Here is a 22,772-nt window from a genome sequence, read left to right on the forward strand (position 1 = left end):
CCGACATTGTGGCCTTAGACCCGTTCCTACTGGAAGGAAACTCACCTGAACTGTTGAATTCTGCTGGTAACCCTCGGACTGCTAACCAACCACCATCTGAAACGTTGCTCCTCTAACTCTCCAAGCTACCAATAACAAAGAAACACTTAGCCTGTCAGACCTCTAAAAGTCAACTAACTCAACTCCGATCAAAGTCAAAATCCTGGCCAAAGTCAACCTTCCATGTTGACCCTACTCGCCGAGTCAGTCTACTGACTCGCCGAGTTCACTGATTTCCGAGTTATGACCTGTCCAAATCACTGAGTCCCCACTTAACTCGCTAAACTGAGCCTTGACTCGAAAGGGTTTGGGGTTCGCGACTTGACTCGCTGAGTCCAAGAGCGGACTCGCCGAGTCCAAGGCATTCTTCAACAGACTCGCCGAGTTGTTCATCCAACTCATCGAGTTCGCCTCCATCTTCATACTACTCACTGAGTCCCTCAAAGGACTCGCCGAGTCTATTCAATCCTTAATCCATGCAGTGGCTTTTCGAGCCAAACAGGGCTTCCAACTCATAGATCCATACTTCTAGGGCCTATCCCTCACGTAAAGTGGCAAACTTTACGTGTAGATCAAGAGATCTAGGCTTAAAACAATCCAAACTAGGGTTTAACACAGAAAGGCTTCACTATCAACCCAAGAACAGATGCTTTATGACTTTCTAGGCCAAGATACACTCAGATCTGAAGTAGTAACTTCAGATCTGGCTTGTAACTCAAAATAGTTTCTTAAGCATGGCATAAAAGCTCCAAATCTCATAGCTAAGGTTGATCTATTAAACAAAAGAGGGAAGGTAACGATTTATTACCTTTAAATGCTCAAAAATACTCCACCAACTCTGGATCCAAGGCCCCCTTCTTGCTCCACAATGACTATCGTCTCTCTCAAGCTCCAAAAAGCTTCACCAAGGTTTAGATCTTGCTCCAAAACGATTATAGCGGCTAGGGTTTATTGTTCTGAGTGAAAGAGGCACTAAAGGAGCCTTAGGGAAGAGAATGAGGCGTTTAAATAAGCTCCAAGTCCTTGATTTAGGGTTTTCCTTGCCCAGACCAGACTCGCCGAGTTGGTCGCTTACACCTCGACCCGGATCCCGCTCGGACTCGCCGAGTCCCTCCTTGGACTCGCTGATTCTCCCCTTAAAATTGGGGTTTTATTTCTTTTCTTAGCTTTCCAACTTTGGGTGTTACAACTCTCTCCCACTTAAACTAAACTTCGTCCTCGAAGTTTGCTACGATACACCGACTGCGAACTGCCTCCAATACCCCACCGCTCATTCTAACACCCAGCTGCCTACCTTTGCTGGCCTTCCGCTCAGTCATTCAGATCAATGACAATCCTTACCGACAATAATCTCGGGTCCATCCTAACCCTGAACATTCTGTAAACGCAACGCACTCAACCGACAATCTTTCTGATACTTTCCGAATACTGCACTGTCCCCGTAGGGGTTCACCCTTTCTTTCCTTGCATGATTTCCTTGCCTTCCCAAGGCGATGCTCCATAACTACCTACCTCTTCCTTAACTGTGAAGACCCTGTCTCCACCAAATCTATTACTCCCGCTACTCCTAGTACGGGTCATCGTTGCCAGTATCAACTGGGCATTCTTTCTACTACCATTTGGTGTCGCGCACCCCACGAACAACAGCCTGAAACCTACCATACGCTGCATACTCGCATTGCTTCTGACTAAAAGTTTTGCTATTCCAAATCTGGATTCCGGATGAACTGAGACCACCCAGGTCCAACTAATAAGGCTGAACTTGCAGTCCGACACAAAATTAATATTGTCCAAAAATACTGCAAATATCTGAAACACTAAACCACTTGGAACACTGAACTGCCTGAAACACTGAACTGCTTGAAACACTGAACTGCCTGAAACACTGATCTGCCTGAAACACTGAGCTGCCTGAAACACTGGACTACCTGCAACACTGAACTGCCTGAAACACTGATCTGCCTGAAACACTAAACTACCTGAAACATTGGACTACCTGCAACACTGAACTGCCTGAAACACTAGACTGCCTGAACGAAACCTTTCTTTGGAACTAGTTTCCACTAGTCATCCTGTTATTGTGGTCCTAACGACCTCCCGATCTAACCGACCGGGTCCAAACGTCAACAAATCCAAGACTATAATGATGGCTCCCAGGCTAATGGTAGTCCTTAACATACATGAATCCCAAAGGTTCACTACTTCCCTGATCTCATGACTGTGTTGACGATCCATCTGTCGCATGGTTGGCTCAACTATGACTAAACTCTGGAGAATTCGAAATCCAACCCGTGGATTTCTATATGCTCTCTACTGCACACGAACTGGTGGGTACTACTGCTTCCCCCCCTTTTGTGTCCAAAACAATGCGCTCATTCTGATTACTAACCTGGTGAATGCTACGGCTACACCTGCAGACTTACAACACCCTAATACTGTCTGGCTGCTAGAGAATGCTATGGCTACCCCCGCAGACTTACAACACTACTACTACTATCTGACTGCTAGTGAATGCTACGGCTACCCCCGCAAACTTACAACACTACTACTACTATCTGGCTGCTAGTGAATGCTACGGTTACCCCCCGCAGACTTACAACACTACTACTACTATCTGGCTGCTTACCCATCACTAATCCGAGGACTTCCTGTCTACCCCTAGTTCTGCTAGCAATCCCTCATCCTGACTTCTCAAATCAGCCCTCAATCATCGGATGCTTCATTTACCTCGACATATTATATCCTTGAAGAAATTAACATTCCGTCGAGAAATTCTTCGACTTGGTCGCCACACCCACCGCCTACTAATCCATAACATGAAACTAACATTGGGAAGTTTCCAAACTTCCAACTCCTGAATCCACACAACAACTCTTGCTAACCTTTCTCAAGATCCTTCTCCCGACTCAATAGAGTCCTATCGGCGGTCCTCCAACCTGGATTCCCAAACAGCTACTAACCATATCAAATACATGAACTAACTGCTGGGAAGTTCCCCAAACTCCCAATTCTGAACTCCTTGATCCACCCATTGCTATGCTACTATCCTCTCTTTTCAAGGATTGCGCACTCATTCCGAGTCAGCGTGCTCTTGCCCTCGCATACTCAGAGGGTTCTCCCCCTCTTCGATCCTGCCCACACCTCGCTGCTCAATGAATAGAAATCCAAATCCTTACTACCATTCCATAATTAATCTGCTGAGGAATCCCACGCTTACCATAGCTAGGGATCTAACCACTCCATTTCTAAAACTTATACGGCTCCGAACTAGCGAGACATACCGAGTCCCTCCAAGGCATGCTACACTTACTGCACCCTAAGTAACCTTTTTCGATGAAACCCATCCCTTGACTACTAACCAAAAATCCAAGGTATGCAGATGGCATAAAACTCGATCACAAACAGGTAATATGATACCCCAAAACATACGCTTATAAATATCGTTGCAACAACATAACAATAATATTATGAATAATAATTGACAAGAAGGCAAAAGATACATACCTCCAACACCCGGTGCTGCCCGAACCCTAGCTGCAATCAACCGGTACAATCTGTTTCGAGCCGTGGGCGCCCTAGCCTGGCCCCGGCAACCGCTGGTGGTACTCGAAGACATAGACGCGGGAGCTATCACCTGCTCTGCTACATACACACCTGGACAGTGGGCCTTCTTGTGACCTCTCTGACCGCAATGGAAACATATTGGGTCAAGCCCCTGGGCGATGGTAGTAGTACAATCCCTGCTTAAATGACCCATTCGGCCGCATCTGAAGCAGCCCAAATCACCACCACTACCACTCCTGCACGCACCCAAGTGCGACCTACCACACTTCCCGCATCAACTGCGGCTCTGATAATACCTCGATCTCTAATCCGACCCTTTGGGCCTCTTTCCCGAACCTGTGGCTACCTGTAACCCATCTGTTTTCCTCTTCCTTTCCGACTCCCTGCCCGGATCTCGCTCCTGAGCTACCTTATCAACCCCATCCATCATCTGAACAACTGTTGTCTGATCATGGAGCTTCGTAGTCAACCTATCAATAATCCTCGCGACCATGCCGGGCAACCCCTCATGAATGGCTCGCGAAACCTCCTCAACTATCCAAACATGCAGAGGTCTCTCTTGAAGACAGGGTGCCTGACTCACTTTTTTCCCTTGATGACGAAAGCTGGAAATGGGATCTCCCTGAACCTCATAAGAATCGGGCTCTAGACGAGCCCCAATCTGCCCTGAAACCACCTCGGCCCTAAAGGCCTCAAGATGACTGTCCATAAGTTCCATAATGGCCTCTTTAACTGAACCGAAAATCACTGGAGTCTGATCGATAATGATGCGCATAATCTCTGCGGAAATGAACTCCTTCATCTGATCGTCAAGCTGCCCGGCTCCAGAGCCCGAGCCAGATCCCTCCCTGGTACCTAAACTGCTAATTGGTATCTCGCGCAAAGTCACCATGCTGAAAAATATAACACGCTGCTGATCAATACACACACTGCTGCTGAGGGATCTCTCACAAACTCTACTAGTTCCCTGGTTTTGTCTCGGCCCCTCTTAAATCAAGTACGGATCCTCTGCTTTTAGTAGTATGGGCCCATACTACCTTCCACATCTATTCGTACTTTCCTCAAGAGTTACCTCAACTCCACCGAGTCACTCTACTACTACTGATCTCTGCCACTCTCATCCTAGGCTTGCCCTAGGGAAACCTCTGACTCCATTCAAACCAGTTCTCAGCTGCTGAAGGCCTCCTGGTAATACTAATTAGTCATCACCTGAATACCATCACATGTAATGAGGCTCAGATAATCCTTCGAGTAAAAGACTCGTCCATACAACGGTTAGACTCAAACAAGAGCTGCGCAATAGGGCCAAATCCAAAACTCTGAGATTATTCAACCCTGATCACATGTGATGTGACGTATTCACCTAATGGCTAACTTCCATCACTCAGGGTCCCACAAAGCACAAAGCAAGCAGCATTCGGATACAGAAAACTACTCAAGAAATCTATTCTCATAACGAGCTACTGTACTAGCATACAATGCTAAGCTCATACTATCAGGCATAACCTAAACAGGCTATCCTACTATTGTCTACTCAATACTAGCATGCAAATCTTGTAAAACTGAAACACATAAATCAGGCACACAAGGCATCCTCCTAGATCCTTAGTCCTATACTAGCATGCCGTTCTACTGAAACTAAAACTGAAACTGGAACTGAAACTGATAGTCATCACATAAACTTGCATGGGTCATTTGGGAGTACTTACTTGAGCTCGGATGATTGCATGCACCACACCAATTTCTCTCTTTAAAGTTATTTTCTATCTAAAATTTCTTTTAGCTTTTTCCAAAAACTCTTTCTTTCCTAACAATTTCTTTCAAAATGTCTTTCTTTTGAAAAACTTTTACCATTTCCTTAGTTTGAGTCTAGACACATTCGAAGTGTATCCAAATCCCTCAAACCAAGGCTCTGATACCAACTTGTAACATCCTAAAAATCACAACTAAAATTTTCTTTTTAAAACATTACTAAAAACCATATTCATAAAAACCGTAACATAAATCGTAACATAATTTCGTAGCATTAATTCGAAATACAACTTATTATCAGAGTAGAACATCCCAAGCTAGCTGACTATGGTGTGTGCACTGCAATCTTTCTGAGCTCCTCTTTTGAAAACTGAGTACCTGAAACCAAAAACTGAAACTGTAAGCACGAAGCTTAGTGAGCTCCCCCAAACTACCACATACCATACAATAACATATAAAGCACATACTGGGCCTTGCCCACTGCATCGGACCGAGGTCCGGACTAACTGGGGCCTTGCCCCCTGCATCGAACCGAAGTTCGGAAACTGACTGGGACCTTGTCCCCTGCATCGGACCGAAGTCCGGACTAACTGGGGCCTTGCCCCCTGCATCGGACCGAAGTCCGAAAACTGACTGGGACCTTGTCCCCTGCATCAGACCGAAGTCCAGAATAACTGGGGCCTTGCCCCCTGCATCGGACCGAAGTCCGGAAACTGACTGAACATAGCATAGCATAACATATCAACTAGCATAAACACATATACTGCATATTGCATCGGGCCGTTGCCCAGAACACATAACACATAACACATAACACATAAATCCTGTCTGAGCCACGAAGGCATCAAACATACTAACTACTGCATCGGACTGAAGTCCGGAAACTACTGCTAACTGAACGGGCCAACATTGTGGCCTTAGACCCGTTCCTACTGGAAGGAAACTCACCTAAACTACTGAATTCTGTTGGTAACCCTCGGACTGCTAACCAACCACCATCTGAAACGTTGCTCCTCTAACTCTTCGAGCTACCAATAACAAAGAAACATTTAGCCTGTCAGACCTCTAAAAGTCAACTAACTCAACTCCGATCAAAGTCAAAGTCCTGGCCAAAGTCAACCTTCCATGTTGACCCTACTCGCCGAGTCAGTCTACTGACTCGCCGAGTTCACTGATTTCCGAGTTCTGACCTGTCCAACCCACTGAGTCCCCACTCAACTCGCTAAACTGAGCCTTGACTCGAAAGGGTTTGGGGTTCGCGACTTGACTCGCTGAGTCAAAGGCAATCTTCAACAGACTCGCCGAGTTGTTCATCCAACTCGTCGAGTTCGCCACCATCTTCATACTACTCGCCGAGTCTATTCAGTCCTTAATCCATGCAGTGGCTTTTCGAGCCAAACAGAGCTTCTAACTCATAGATCCATACTTCTAGGGCCTATCCCTCACGTAAAGTGGCAAACTTTACGTGTAGATCAAGAGATCTAGGCTTAAAACAATCCAAACTAGGGTTTAAGACAAAGAAGCTTCCCTATCAACCCAAGAACAAATGCTTTATGACTTTCTAGGCCAAGATACACTCAGATCTGAAGTAGTAACTTCAGATCTGGCTTGTAACCCGAAATAGTTTCTTAAGCATGGCATAAAAGCTCCAAATCTCATAGCCAAGGTTGATCTATTAAACAAAAGAGGGAAGGTAACGATTTATTACCTTTAAATGCTCAGAAATACTCCACCAACTCTGGATCCAAGGCCCCATTCTTGCTCCACAATGACTATCCTCTCTCTCAAGCTCCAAAAAGCTTCACCAAGGGTTAGATCTTGCTCCAAAACGATTATAGCGGCTAGGGTTTATTGTTCTGAGTGAAAGAGGCACTAGAGGAGCCTTAGGGAAGAGAATGAGGCGTTTAAAAAAGCTCCAAGTCCCGGATTTAGGGTTTTCCTTGCCCAAACCAGACTCGCCGAGTCACCTTGCTCGACTCGCCAAGTCGGTCGCTTACACCTCGACCCGGATCCTGCTCGGACTCGCCGAGTCCCTCCTTGGACTCGCCGAGTCTCCCCTTAAAATTGGGGTTTTCTTTCTTTTCTTGGCTTTCCAACTTTAGGTGTTACAAGACTCCCACCAGTCTCTAGCTCTGTTCTCAAACACCCTACTGTATATCTCACCTTCGACCCCTCGGGGCAGAAGCTGGTCAGCTGTGCATACTCAATGTCCACAATCCATCGTCTAGCAGCAATGTGGTTCTTCGCCCCATGGAAATCCAGTGCACCACTGCCCCTAAAGTCCTTAAAGGACAGTGTGCGGGGCCCCGACTGGCTGGTCGCCATGTCACTCCTGAACGCCCTAAGGAGATCCTCCATCAGCTCGACAATCCCTTCCTTAATCGACCCAAATATGACCGGGGTCGCATCAAGGATGCCTCTAGTGATCTCAGACGCGATGAACTCGCGTAGCCTCGTATCCACCGGTTCAGAGCCTGAATCCGAACCTGATCCCTCTCCTGAGCTACCAAGTACTAGCCTCTGATGTAGTACCACCATTCTGCAATACATAATGACAACCGTTAGTGATACTGATACATCTCGAGGAATCACATCCACTTCAAGTTCCCCGGTCTTGTCTCATCCTTCCTCAATTTGGGTACAGATCCTCTGCTTTCAGTAGTACGGGCCCATACTACCATCCACATCTATCCGTACCTTCCTCAAGGACTGCCTCGACTCCACCAAGTCCCTTTTACCACTGCTGATCTTTGCTATCCTCATCCTAGGCTTACCGTAGGGAAAATCTCTCACTCCACCCAATCCGGTACTCAACTACTGAATGTCTCCTGGTAATGCCAATTATCCATTACCTGAATACCATCACATGTAATGGGGCTCAGATAATCCTTCGAGTAAAAGACTCGTCCCTACAACAGTTAAACTCAAACGAGAGTTGCGTAATAGGGCCAAATCCAGCACTGTGAGATTATCCAACCCTGATCACATGTGACGTGATGTATTCACCTAATGGCTAACTCCATTCATTCAGAGTCCCACAAAGCACAAAGCAAGCAACATTCGGACGTAGGAAAATTCCTCAAGCAAAATTTGTTCTCATGGTGAGAAACTGCACTAGCATACAATGCTGAGCTCATACTACCAGGCATAACCTAACAAGCTATCCTATTACTGTCTACTCAATACTAGCATGCAATTCTCATAAGGTGAAGCACATAAAGCAGGCACATAATGCATCATTCCTAGCTCCTTAGTCCTATTCTAGCATGTTGTTCTACTGAACTGATAAACATAATATAAACGTTGTATGGGTACTTTGGGGAATACTTACTTGAGCTCGGCCGGTTGTGCACATCACACACTTTGTTCTTTCTTAAAACTCTTTTATCTTATCTTTTAGGAAACCATTCTTCTTGTAAAAATCTTTTAATCCCTCGATTTGAGTCCAGACACCCCGAAGGTGTGTCCCAATCCCTCAAACCAGGGCTCTGATACCAACTTGTAACGACCTAAATTTCAAGTCTAAAAATTTTAGTTTTAATTAATTGAATAGTAAAATTATTTATAAGAAAACACCATCAAAACATAACTTTTCATAAAAACCACAACTCATGTCTGATATCATTCATAAAAGTAAGAATAATGTCAGAGTACAATCCCAAAAAACTCTAGTGCGGAAAACCAACATGTGTGTGATGTGCCGCTACCGTGCCAACTCCTTCCCCTTCGCTGAAGAGGTACCTAAAACCAAAACTATAAACTGTAAGCACGAAGCTTAGTGAGTTCCCCCATCGTACCACATACCATACAAACTGTCGGGCAATTCTGGGGTGCCCGACCTACCCGGTACGACCATTCTGGGGTGCCGACCTACCTGTACGGCCATTCTGGGGTGCCGACCTACCCTTGCATCCATTCTGAGGTGCTGCCCTACCCGTGTCAAGCCATTCTAGGGTGTTGACATATCAGTCGGTCCTAACGACTGACCCTCAGGGACTATTCCACACCCTACTTTTACTATTACATATTTCATAACATAAACATACTATCAGACATATCTGGGGTGTCCGAACTACCCTTCGGTCCTTACACCCGAGCTCGGGGAATATACCCCTCCTACTACCACTATCACATTTAACATATCATGCCAATATATAAACATATCATCACATACTATCAGACATATCTGGGGTGTTTGACCTATCCTTCGGTCCTAACAACCGAACTCTACTACTATCACATATAACATATCATGCCAGCATGTAACATATCAGGTAGTAGCAAACCTAGATGATATCACAAAGACAATCATCTAACATACAACTCCTACTAGTGGGCCGACATTATGGCCATAGACCAACCGCTATTGGAAGGTAACTCACCTCGAATAAGTAGCTGCTGATAATCCGTGTGGGAAGTCTCTGCCTACTGCTGCTCCGGAAATCCTCCGGCTACAATCCCTACAAAACACTTCAAGTTGACCCGGCTAGCTAAGTTGGGCCGTCAACTCGTTGAGTCCCTATCCCTTTACACGACCTCATCCATGACTCGACTCGTCGATTTTGGCGATGACTCGATGAGTTCCGCTTCTATAAAAACATCGAATAATCCTTCACCCGACTCGCCGAGTTGTATGAACAACTCGTCGAGTTCACCTTCATCTGATAAAAAAGTCCTGACCTCGACTCGCCGAGTTGTATGAGCAACTCGTCGAGTTCATCTTCAATCTAAAGGATATTGTCTTGGACTTGCCGATTCTGTTCTAGCACTCTTCGAGTCCCATGAACTCCAGGTCTAAAACTAAGTCCAATGTGTTGGGTCACTCCTTTTGTCCTGCTACAACCCTTTTAACACCCAACTAAGTTCTTTTGACCCTTAACAGATATGGGACACAAAGCCTTGGACTCGTCGAGTCCCAAGAGCGGACTCACTGAGTCGATAACGTCCACACTTTAAATCCTCGATTTATGATGTACAACACTTGACCAAATGATAGATCCAAGCCCCTAAGCTCGATCTAGCACGTAAAGTTACAAACTTTACGTGCATGCATGGAAGAATGAGCCCAAATGGCTCAAAAAGGAACTCCCAACATGCATAAGGCTTTCCATGGGTTCTAAAACAGTTGCTTTTTGTCTTAGTGTCCCTTAAGAACCCTGGATCTAAAACCCTAGCCCTCAAGCATGCTTGCAATCATGGTTGGTAGCCAAAATGGCTTTTAGAAGCCCTAACTTCCTTCAAGAATAGATCTATAATAATAAGCAAGGTATAAGCTTTATACCTCAAATGAACTGTGGAAGATGCTCAAACTCGGATCCCTCTAGCCTCTTCTTGTTTCTTCAAGCTTTTCCTTCCTTTCTTAGATCACAAAAGCACCAAAATCACTCAAAAGGCCTTAGATCTTCACTCACACGATTGGGGTTCGCTATGGGGGTCTTCTGGGAGCAAATGGGACGATGGGTGACTGAATGAGATGTTTAAATAAGGTGCAAACCCTCAGAATAGGGTTTTTGTCCAGCCAGGGCCTACTCGTCGAGTCCGGGACCCGACTCGCCGAGTCCATCACTTAAATCCCGCGTCCCGTCCCACTTCTACTCGGCGAGTTGGTCCTTCAACTTGTCGAGTCCAAGGCCAAAAATGCAAAACACTTAGATAAAAATAAAAAGAATTAGGTACCAAGAACCAGGTGCTACATATATACTCCAACTTCTAAATTTACCCTTTTGTTGTAATATTTCTTAGTATATGTTTGATCCTGGCATTATTGTGGTGTTTTCAGGTAGATCAGTTTCAGATATGCTTCTGAATAATCTTTGTGAAGTTTTTAATACCTAATTGATTGAGGGAAGGGACAAGCCACCGATAACCTGCTTGGAGTACATTATGGGGTATATGATGAAAAGAATATGTAATGTCATAAAGGTGCAAAACAAATGTGTTGGTCCACTAACCCCATCTGCAACAAAAATCATGGAAAAGAATGTCAATTGGGCATCTCATTACACAACTAGGTGGAATGGGTCAGATAAATACCAAGGGCAAGGGCCATGGCAGGATCAACATGTTGTTGACATGGTTGAAAGAGTATGCAAATGTAGGAAGTAGGAATTAACAGGACTCCCTTGTAAGCATGTCATTGTTGTCCTAAATGACAAAGCAGATAATGGTGAGGAAGTTGGAGAGCTGCACACTTATGCTCACAGGGTGCACTGGCTAGAAACATGGAAAGCAACAACATGTTGATCCTGCCATGGTAGAGCCTATTAAAGGTCGAGCAATGTGGCCTATAAGTGAATACCCAATTAAAATCACCCCTCCTCTACACCATAATCAGTCTGGAAGGCCCAAGAAAAAGAGGAGGCAATATGTTGAGGAGAAAAGCCAGAAGAAGGGAGACAATGTTGCTAGTGGTAGTGAGAGTCAAATCCATGTTGCTAGTGGGAGTGGAAAGCTTACAAGAAAGTTTATCAAGGTAACTTGCAGCAAGTGTAAAAATAAAGGGCACAATGCTAGAACTTGCAAAGGCCAAGGGGGTAAGTGATGGGATTTCAAGGGATTTTGATGTAAGGGTATAAGTGTCTTTTTGGGATAATGTTATGTTTATGTGTATTGTATGTTTAGTACTTTATGTGTTTTGGGGTTTAAGCAATTTGGATGTTATTTTTGGTACTTGATAGTGTACCCGTGTGATGTATGGGAACAATTTACATTGGATTTGATGTAATGGCTTATATTATGTTTAATGTCTTGATGTTATTCTCATGTATAATTTTTTGTTGTAGAACTTGACCAATATGTCCTTTTAAACAAAACATACAATTATCATTTATAACGTGTAAACCACAAACAAAATAAATTGGTCCAAATGTACATACCAAATATAATTACCATTGACAAATTGTTGCAAAACATATCTTACATTGCGACATTTTAACCATAAAAGACTACCACAAAGTATTGCCCAAAAGATTACATTGCTTAAACAAGATACTACCAAAAACATTAAAACACTACCCAAACCATTACACTTCAATATACTGCTTAGAAACCACCCAAACCATTACACTTCAATCTACTTCTTATAAACCAGAACAAACACGAACAACATCCAACTGCATAACAGGTAACACTTAAGTCTTGTGTTTTGTGACTTCAATTTGTTGATTGACCTCAGCAACCCAGGTATAATAGCTTTTAAACGTGCACAAATTGGACCATCAAACCACCCAATAAATCGACATTTGGATCCCTTCAAAATTTAAGAAACAAAAGAAGATCGTAACATGTAATGGAAGACTTATGCTGAAATCCAAAAAAAAAAAACCCTTTGCCTACCTCAGTAGGGCATCCCCATAAGTGTTTACCTGGATTTTTGTCAGTCCATGCGGTGCAAACTATGGCCATTTTACCACAAAAACAAAGCACCATTGTTGATTTTGATTTCTTGAAGAAATCGAAGACGATCGCTTTGTTGAAGAAGACGCTGCTGAGAACGACGATAAAGAGGGATTGAGATTCGTTCTTAAATTAATATAAAATAAGGCGCATAAATAGGGAATAAGCAAAATACCCCTAATTTGACTAGTAAAACATAACTTAACAGAGGGAAATAGACGGAGTTAACCCGTTGGACCAAATATGCAAAGAAATGAAAACTTTGGACTTATGGTGGTAGCCCAAACTTTTTTGTACCAAAATGATAATTTTGAACAAACTTAAGTCTTGTGTTTTGTGACTTTAATTTGTTGATTGACGTCAGCAGCCTAGGTATAATAGCTTTTAAATGTGCACAAATTGGACCATCAAACCACCCAATAAATCGACATTTGGATCCCTTCAAAATTTAAGAAACAAAAGAAGATCGTAACATGTAATGGAAGACTTATGCTGAAATCCGAAAAAAAAACCCTTTGCGTACCTCAGTAGGGCATCCCCAGAAGCGTTTATCTAGATTTTTATCAGTCCATGCGGTGCGAACTATGATAATTTTACCACAAAAACAAAGCACCATTGTTGATTTTGATTTCTTGAAGAAATCGAACACAATCGATTTGTTGAAGAAGACGCTACTAAGAACGACAACAAAGAGAGATTGAGATTCGTTCTTAAATTAATATAAAATAAGAGGTATAAATAGGGAATGATCAAAATACCCTTAATTTGATTAGTCAAATAGAACTTAACTTAATAGAGGAAAATTTATGGAAGTTAACCCATTAGACCTAATATGTAAGAAAATGAAAACTTTAAACTTGTGTGTAACAAAATTTGACCTAATATGTAAGAAAATGAAAACTTTAAACTTGTGTGTAACCAAATTTTTTTGGATTGATAATTTTGAAGAAACCACATTAACATTTGTGCAGTTTTGTCTTTAGTGAGTTTTGCAGTTTTGTCTTTAGTGAATAAACTCACATTGTACATTACTCCAAAACCTTATTTCCTTTGTCTAAAGATATCGTATATTCACCAACCCGTTCGACGAAATGCCTTCGTCCTTAACTCGAAGACTAATTGGTTTCCCTACCCTCACATCCTCTCGCAAACATTGTTCAGGGGCACACTCCAGAAGGGCGATGGTGACTTTAGTGGTGGCCACCACCCTTGACCCGGCCTCTATCGGCCCCGCCTCCGCCCTCTTAGCCATGCCGGGCTGGCACCCCGGTCCATTTCTTCAGGTTAACCTCCACCTCATCTTCGTTATTTGTTCCACTGTTTTCTGGTTAACACAATTACATGAAATCCACAAAGCAAATGAACCATACAAAATTACCTTTCGAACAAAATCCGCCTACTTATCGATTTCCAATCTTAATCTGTGGTTTTGATGTTAAAGTTTTGGTATAGGACATGGCAAGTTTTGTGAACAAATACGTAAGGTTATTGAAACACGATAACTCCAGTATTACAGAGGATCACCTCGACAAACGGTGGGAGGCTGCCACCGGAGAGGTTGTCGACGACGTTATATTTCTCAGCAGACACACGGCTGCCTCAAAGCGACCTGCACTAACCATTCACCCAATCGGTACATCTGTTATCTAATTTACCATTGAATCAATTCAAGAGTTGAGTGCATTAAATGTTAATCATGGAGTATATTATATTTATAGGCGTTCCTCATTTAAGAGAAGATGAGGTGCCACCAGCTGGTGGCAAACCTGGATGGGCTGCACCTCCTAATACCCGAATGGGGCCATGGTTGAGACTCTTAAAGGTCATTGCTGAATCACACAATCTGACTCCTGAATTTGAGGTGCATATAATGCTAGAAATTTAGCATTAAGTTTCTTGTTTTTACTTTTTATGAACTTGTATATCGTTGTTTATCTTCTTTTGTTCTTGGTATAGGTTACATTGGAGGCCACACATCATGGACCTGTAATTGATTCACCCACCATGTTTGTGGAAATTGGTATGCAAAAGAAAATTGATCATTTGATTTTGATCAAAGTCATTGGAAAAGCATTAATGCTACAATTTTGATGTTTTTATTGTATTAGGTAGCACAGAAGAGTACTGGAAGAGGCAAGATGCAGCACAAGCTATTGCTCTAGTTCGGTATCTCTTTGAGCATAATCTTGACTTTGCTATATAATAATGTTGTTATATATTTGTAAATTGTAATACCCTTTTGAGTGTAAAACCCTTTTGAGTTTAAAAAAAAAATATATGCCTAATGAAGAATATTGTATGATTCTTTGTTTATAATTTTGCATTGAAGTTAGTTTGGAAAGGACTGGGGCTTGATGGAGGGGTTCCTGTTGGAGATTGGCATAGGTGATGATCATCTTGTCTTTAGTTTTTTCACAAAATTTTGAAGTACACATTGGAACAAAGTGTGCAACATTTCTTACTATTTTTGCTTAAATTTGATGATGTAGGAATAATGGAAAAGGCAAAATCCTTCTAGGGTTTGGTGGTGGACACTATGTCCCAAGGCATATGGATGTTGTTATGTAAGTTTACCCTTACAAAGACTTATCAAGATAAGAAAAAAAAAGTCCTAAAGTCATATTCTTGTTAAGTCCATTAAGTCAAAAAGAAACAACATCTGTGTCTTCTTTTTCAGGAAAAACAATGTTTGGGTTGGACACCTAATTTCAGGGTATTCATTGCTAATGGAAGATAATGGAGATGCTGGAATAAGTGGAACATGGAGAGAAGCAATCAAAGTTGCATATCAAGTTACAAAAAAAGCCTTCCCAGGTGGTGAAGTTCTTGCTCATCTTGATCAAAAGTAAGTATTTGTATATCAAAGTTTGTTTTAGATACAATTAAAGATAATTTAATTTGGCCTTATTATGCAGGAGCTTTAAAAGTTGGCAGAAAAATGCCATTTTGAGTTTCTTGAAAGAAGAGAATATAAAAGTTGGCAAGCCTTCTGATTTTTGCTGAATGTTTCATGAAATTAAAAAATCCATCAACATTGATGGTAGTTGGCATATTTATTTATTGGTTACTTTATACCAAATTGTTACACATTGATTAATTCATATAATATTGGAAACTCAATGTATTATTTTCTTGACTATTTGATTTCTTTATGAAGCTACAATCTTTCATCATAAAAAACAAACATGTCATTCATAAGTGAACATTATCTTAAACTGACACATAGTAAAAACACTAAAATTATGACAAATTTGACACTTGTTAGGTCAAACCCAACTCCCATTTCACACAAAAACTGTATACACACATGTTAGTACACATTCTCTTTTCATTGTTTACTCAGAGAATATGATAAAATTTAAGTATTGCAAATGGATATGAAATCCCAACTCACACAACTTTTAAAAGAATAAGATTACACCAAAGGGTAGAGGTAGGGTTTGCATGATATGACATCCACCATAACAACACTCCAAATCGTTGACTTTCTCAAAAGTCAACTTCTTAGAACAAAAGATTGCAGATGCAACCTTGCATTGGCAGCCATGGCAATCGACTCTTCATCTTGCTTCTCTTTTGCAGAAGCTATTGAAGCCATGTAAGCTTCTTGTGCCTCTTCCATTTTGCTAATATCCATATCATCCTGAAAATTATAACACATCAATTTAGAAATATTAAAAAAAAAAAAAAATCTTGAAGAATGTATATATTTTATGAAATAGCATTTTGCTTACTATTTCAGGAAGGTGGGTGTCATCGGGTGTGATGTCATCATACTCTTGGTCCAGAAGGGTATAATTGTCATTTGACAAGCTTTCGAATAACAGTGTATATGATGACATCTCTCCTTGAAAGGCATTCAGATCTTTCTGGAGCTTTTCCACCTTGTTATTGGAAGTTGTTGCTTCCCACTGTAACCTCTCCACAGCTGCTTGTTTATCAGCAAGTTTAATCTGTGTAAAAAGACGATTATAACCCTGTAAACCTCTGATGAAGGAAATTTTGCAAATTTACCTTGAGATCGGCTAATTGTGCCTGAGTAGAGCGGAGTAACAAATCCTTTTCTGCCAAGTGATTTTTCATTTGATCAAGTGTGTTATGAACAGAATTAATTTCATTTTTTGAAGCTTCTGCTAACTTCAAGATTTCATCTTTTTCCAACAACTGTTTTTGCAGATGCTCCACTTTCTCTCTCAATTCAGTCAACTCTTCCCTTTCCTTGGTCAAAATTGCATTTGAGGAAAACATGGAAAACCCATCAGCTCCTCCATCTTGTTCATTGCCACCACCATTTTCCCTGCGCTTTTTTCCAGGAATTGACTGAGCATTCCTACCTTTTGCATCAGTCATCTGGACAAAAAGTAAATCAAGAAACATAAGCACTAAATGGGATAAAAATGGTATCATTTAAATTGCCATAAATGAAGCCAAGGGTTATTCTATTTCTACATCCATATGAGAAGAATTACCTTATAAGACATTGATTCTCTCGAAGGTGTCTTCGTGTAGATCATTGACCCCCTACGAGTGTATGAACTGGTTGCCTTTCGATCCTACAAAGATAAATATACCCCATTCGGAAATTAGAAGTTTGAACATTTGGGGGGAAAGTCAATTCAGGAAAAACGTAATTGAATCTGAGTGTATATGACCACATAAGAAATCAAAAGATGAAGAAACCCTAATTTAATCGAAATACATACGAACACATTAGAAATCGAAAATTAAGAGAGGCATCTTGCTTTATTCGAACCGAATTTCAATAGAGGCCTAAAAATCGAAGTATTCATATCATGGATATGTAGTGTGTGTAAGTGAGTGAAAGAGGGCGACATACAATCAAAGACTGAACGAGTGGAACGATCTCGACAAGGTCATTGAAGAGAAGACGGTCGACATTTCCGGCGGCAGTAGTGGCGGTGGAATTTGAAAAGGCGGAAAGATTACGGCGGTGAGAAGGAGAAGAAGGTCGGAGATCTTCGCCGGAAAGCCATGAAGTTGGTTCTCCACCGCCAAAACCCAAATTAGCATTGTCCTGCTCCAAATCAAAGTGCTGAGATGACTGATGATACATTGCTGGATCTTCGTTTTCTTGAATTATGGCTTTCGAAATGAACCCAGAAACTGAAACTGAAACCCAAAAAAATCGATTTCGAAAAAGAAGAAGAAAGCGTGAGGATTGGAAGGGGGTAAAAGAGGATGGGAGACTTTTGAAGGAAAATCAAAACCAACAATATTTCCTTTTCAAATTCAAAATTCTTATATCTAAATGGTAAACTTTAAAAGGGATATACGTAAGAAAAATTATTACATTTTTAGTTTTTACGGTTTATTTTTGTATGCAACTTCTTAATTTGACCCTTTTACTTTTTCTTTTCACCAATTGCTTCATTTTCATTAATATATATATATATATATATATATATATATATATATATATATATATATATATATATATATATATATATATATATATATATATATATATATATATATGGTAAAGTGAATATACCTAACAACCTTATATAAGCTTAGGTACCTAACCACATTATACTATATTGTTTTGCATTATATTTCCATTGCAATCGTCTAGGATTCTTAAACTACAACTCTTAACTTGATTTACTTCCAAGATTTTCAAACATTCATCATTATGTTCCTCCTACACCATTTGATTTGTAACGGTAGTATATGAAGCCCACCAGGGGGTCTCCGATAGAAAGACATCATTTGAAGGAAGATAATGGTGAAAGTCCAAAGATTTTGGAAGCAATCAAGTTATGAGGTTGAATTTTAAGAACTTTGGATGATTACAATGCAAATATGATACAAAATTACATAGTATTATGTGGTTAGGTACCTAAGCTTATATAAGGTTAGGTATATTCACTTTACCCATATATATATATATATATATATATATATATATATATATATATATATATATATATATATATATATAACCCCTTAGGTTTATAAAGTTTTTATATGTTTTTGTTTTCCGTATTTTTTTTTCAAAGTTTTGTTTAATTTGACCAAATATTTTTTTGATAATTCTTATAAAATTTCTATAACATATTATTTCTGTTTTTACTCTTGTATTATGAATCACAATAAATGTATCAACGTTTTTAGGAATCGTTAAAAATACCAATTTATAAATTTGCACTAAAATTTTAACCTTATTTTTAATGTATAATTATTCCTTTATAGGTTTGGTCTAAAGGAGATTAGGAGACCTTTCCCAAGTATGAGTTGCATCGCCTTTTGGAAGATTTGTAAAGTAAGAATATGATGTTATCTTGGTGCTCAAAGTATAAGTTGATCAACGGATGAGGAAGAAAAAACGAACAAAGGAAACATGAGAATAACAAGAACAAAAGATACTTGAAACTATTTGGTTAACAAGGTCGTTTATTTTCTGGAAAAACTTGGTTCTTAATTAAATATAGAGAAATCACAATACCCATTTATACTAAGGTCCAAAAAGACTTTGAAACTAATACAAAAACTTGGAAAGAAAGTAAAAAAACAAACAAAATTTTCCAAATACCCATACACATAAAATCTTATTAACCCAACAATCACCTCTTAATCGGGTTGTTCATACCACTCGTTCACAACAGTGTTCAATCACCTTCTTTTCGAACCGTCACGATTCTCGACCTTTCCCGGACCCGAGCTCCACCTCAGTCACATCCAAAGTCTTCTCTCAACCCATTTTGATTATTTACAATACCTTTAACATGTACCATGACATCCCATTGGATACATTCATTACCATGTCGACTTTTTCCAGATTCACGACCTTTCCTCGGCCACATCCAAAGCCACCTGATTTGAACTCCAACACCATAATATTCACATCGTGTTGTTTGTCCATTTCCTTCTTGTCTTGACAGCCACACTTTTGCTAATCAATCATATTCTGAGAAATTCTTCCATCGAACGCCCTCGGTTCAACCTTCTCGCATATGTCGTGTGCATTCATAATAAACTTGACATTGATTCCCCACATTGGATAATTCGTTGGAGTCAAAACTAGAACTTGAAACGACATCGAATATCATTCTTTAACCATCAATATCGTATTCTCTATTTTGACAACCCCAACCTCTTTAATCAAACTTGTTCCGAGAGCACTTTTTCACCAAACAAGGCAAGGTCACGACCACCTTTATCGTCTTCCGTCACCCATAAAAACGAACGAATCAACACCACCCACTTTGATGTTTTCTCGTTCATTTATTTTGTGCATCCGGTTAGTCTCTCACTACCTTAGAATAAGCCCGATTAAGAGAAACTGGGGTTGCTTGCGATCAAAACCGAATCACATCCCCCTTCAACATAACCCGATTTCCACTACATCTGCCTCGTAACGAAATACTATATATATATATATATATATATATATATATATATATATATATATATATATATATATATATATATATCAGTGTTGTAAATATCGGCCTAGGCGACCGCCTAGGCGCTTGGCGGTCTGCAACTGATTACGATTAGGGGTGTTTGGCGGAAATTGGTTATACTCGGTCTCGGCGGTCTTCGGCGGTCCTTGGCGGTCCTCGGCGGTCCTTGGCGCTCCTAAGCGGGAAATTTTTCAAATTTTCAAATTTTCAAAATTTTAAATATTACACAAAAATTAACAAAATTTTAAATTTTTAAATTTTTAAATATTGAAAATTTCAAATATTATACCAAATATTTAAAAGTTTCAAATTTTCAAAATTTTAAATATTCAAATACTAATTATCTTAGGATGTATTAAATTTTAAAATATTTTTATTAGTAATTTAGGGTCTCCGATTAATCCCCGCCAAATCGATTAATCGCTTGACCCCAGTCAACCGCCGAACGATTTTTACAACCATGATATATATATATATATATATATATATATATATATATATATATATATATATATATATATATTGAAACCGACTCTCAAACCGGCTGCCCTATGTCTTCACAATCCCTAGGCTATGATACCAAGTGTAAGGTAATAACCTGATATTATCTTGGTTCTCAAAGTAGAAGTTGATCAACAGATGAAAGAAAGAAAAAACGAAGAGACGAAACAGGAGAATAACAAGAACAAAAGAAATTTGAAGCTACTTGGTTAACAAGGTTTTTTATTTTCTGGAAAAACTTGGTTCTTAATTAAATATAGAGAAATCATAATACCTGATTTATGCTAGATCTAAAAGAGTTTGACGCTAATACAAAATTTTAGAAAAAAAAAACTTTCTAAAAATACCCCTGCACATTAACCCAACAAGATGTATTGCACAATTTTGTTACACTCATGATTTGTTACATAAGCTTACAATATTACATGAACACTTAAAAAAGAACTTAATATATTTTAAATCATAATGAAATATTGATAAGCCTATGAGTAGTAATATAAAAGATAAACTGGTTTAACTTTCAGTGTAGGTAGGTACCATATTAAGGTGGCCTATGCTATCATAGACAAAGCTAGGACAACATGTTCTTGAAATTCGGTTATATCATGTAATTCGAATTATTTTCTATAATCTTCTCCAATATATAAAAGAATTATTTTCCATAATCTTCTCCACTATGTATAATATATGTACATTGTTAGAAAAAAGGGATGAATAGATTGCTTGGATTCTCTGAAAGTCGTGATTCACTATCAAATTGAAGTATTTCGATGGTACAGATCGAACACTCAATTGGATGAAATTCAGAGAATGAAATTTGAGAATGTATATGAAAATGTTCTTTAACATGTACCAGAATATTGACCAAAAAACGGATATATCAATCCTGTCTGAAAACTGTTAACAGACAGTTACAAACTGTCATAAAACTACCAAACTGTCATTAAACGGATGTCATGGAATAAAGGGTCAACTTTCTAAAATTGGATTTTTGATGCAATTTTTAATATAGCAACATAGTCTCGATCCCAGCCAGGGGCTCTGCCCCTTGGACCCCGCCAGGGGCTGTCGCCCCTGGGACCCCGCTCCCAGGGGCGCTGCCCCCGGACCCTTGTTCGTTTAGGGGCTTCGCCCCTAAATAGCAATGTACTTTAAATCTTGAAAAACTTGAACAAGTGTGCACTCCTACACCATCCTAACTTGTTCAATATTCAACAAGATCACTTTTGGTCAACAAATTTAATCATATTACACTTAAATAATATTTGATGATATAAAATCACCAACATACATTGTGTCTAGGCTATACGTGGGCCAAAATACATAAAAGGCTATATGAATGGTGGTCAGTTTGAAAATCGGACTAAAATCTTATGTACCGGATAAATTTGTTTGACAGTCGTGTAGTAAGGCATGAACATACACATTTGTTGAACATATATAATGTCTAGTATGGGGCACGAGCATCACATTGATTTTGAGGGTCATGAAAAATTAATATATATATATATATATATATATATATATATATATATATATATATATATATATATATATATATATAGGGTTAGGTTCATTTGAGACCACCTATATTTTGTGAGACCGTGAGACGTATTTTTTATATTTTTTTATTTTTTTTAGTTAATTCATGTTCCGAAAATAATATTTAAAAAAGAACTTTTTGATTTTTCCATTTATTTTGCATTTTACAATTATTTTTAGAATATGTACAATGTAATATTCTATTTAGAATATTTCACGTATTTTTCAAAAAAAATAGAATTTTTTTTTCTTTCTTTTTTTTTTTTAAAATTTTTTTATAGTTAATTCAAGTTCCGAAAATAATATTTAAAAAAAAGAATTTTTAGATTCTTCAATTTAATTTGCATTTTAAAATTATTTTTTAGAATATGTCAGTGTAATATTCTATTTAGAATATTTCACGTATTTTTCAAAAAAAAAAAAAAACGGTATTTTTTATATTTTTTTTTAGTTAATTCAAGTTCCGAAAATAATATTTAAAAAAAGAATTTTTGGATTTTTCCATTTATTTTGCATTTTAAAATTATTTTTAGATTTGGTCTCACGGTCTCA

The 22,772-nt window shown here is 39.4% G+C and overlaps 2 protein-coding genes across 3 annotated transcripts; one reads left to right on the forward strand and one right to left on the reverse strand.

Annotated features, from left to right (window-relative positions):
* Positions 1-13,798: 13,798 nt before the first annotated feature.
* LOC145048980 (D-aminoacyl-tRNA deacylase-like) lies at positions 13,799-15,889 on the forward strand. Of its 2 annotated transcripts, none has more exons than XM_078997651.1 (9): positions 13,799-14,033; positions 14,192-14,383; positions 14,469-14,611; positions 14,707-14,770; positions 14,859-14,911; positions 15,080-15,135; positions 15,240-15,314; positions 15,428-15,595; positions 15,666-15,889. In XM_078997651.1, exons 2-9 carry the CDS (start codon positions 14,206-14,208, stop codon positions 15,751-15,753), a joined length of 825 nt encoding a protein of 274 aa, XP_078853777.1. In that variant the 5' UTR covers positions 13,799-14,033; positions 14,192-14,205; the 3' UTR covers positions 15,754-15,889. The 2 variants fall into 2 exon arrangements, with proteins under 2 accessions (XP_078853777.1, XP_078853776.1); XM_078997650.1 differs by having other exon boundaries at positions 14,203-14,383.
* A 239-nt stretch (positions 15,890-16,128) lies between these two features.
* MPB2C (movement protein binding protein 2C) lies at positions 16,129-17,992 on the reverse strand. Its single transcript, XM_078997649.1, has 5 exons — positions 17,588-17,992; positions 17,220-17,303; positions 16,765-17,100; positions 16,485-16,703; positions 16,129-16,393 (listed from the first exon to the last, which is right to left on the reverse strand). The coding sequence occupies exons 1-5, from the start codon at positions 17,822-17,824 to the stop codon at positions 16,247-16,249; spliced, it is 1,023 nt and encodes a 340-aa protein (XP_078853775.1). The 5' UTR covers positions 17,825-17,992; the 3' UTR covers positions 16,129-16,246.
* Positions 17,993-22,772: the final 4,780 nt, after the last annotated feature.

Source organism: Lactuca saligna, chromosome 5 (assembly GCF_052625555.1).
Source record: "Lactuca saligna cultivar CGN05327 chromosome 5, ASM5262555v1, whole genome shotgun sequence".
NCBI lineage: Eukaryota > Viridiplantae > Streptophyta > Magnoliopsida > Asterales > Asteraceae > Lactuca > Lactuca saligna.

What these genes read in the sequence shown, in the direction of transcription:
- MPB2C (XM_078997649.1), bottom strand. Translation starts at nt 17,824, where the DNA reads ATGTATCATCAGTCATCTCAGCACTTTGATTTGGAGCAGGACAATGCT. An exon ending in CACAATTAGCCGATCTCAAG is followed by an intron (nt 16,704 to 16,764) that starts GTAAATTTGCAA and finishes CTTTTTACACAG; the next exon opens with ATTAAACTTGCTGATAAACA. An exon ending in ACACCCACCTTCCTGAAATA is followed by an intron (nt 16,394 to 16,484) that starts GTAAGCAAAATG and finishes TATAATTTTCAG; the next exon opens with GATGATATGGATATTAGCAA.
- LOC145048980 (XM_078997650.1), top strand. Translation starts at nt 13,842, where the DNA reads ATGCCTTCGTCCTTAACTCGAAGACTAATTGGTTTCCCTACCCTCACA. An exon ending in AGGCATATGGATGTTGTTAT is followed by an intron (nt 15,315 to 15,427) that starts GTAAGTTTACCC and finishes CTTCTTTTTCAG; the next exon opens with GAAAAACAATGTTTGGGTTG. An exon ending in CTTGCTCATCTTGATCAAAA is followed by an intron (nt 15,596 to 15,665) that starts GTAAGTATTTGT and finishes CTTATTATGCAG; the next exon opens with GAGCTTTAAAAGTTGGCAGA.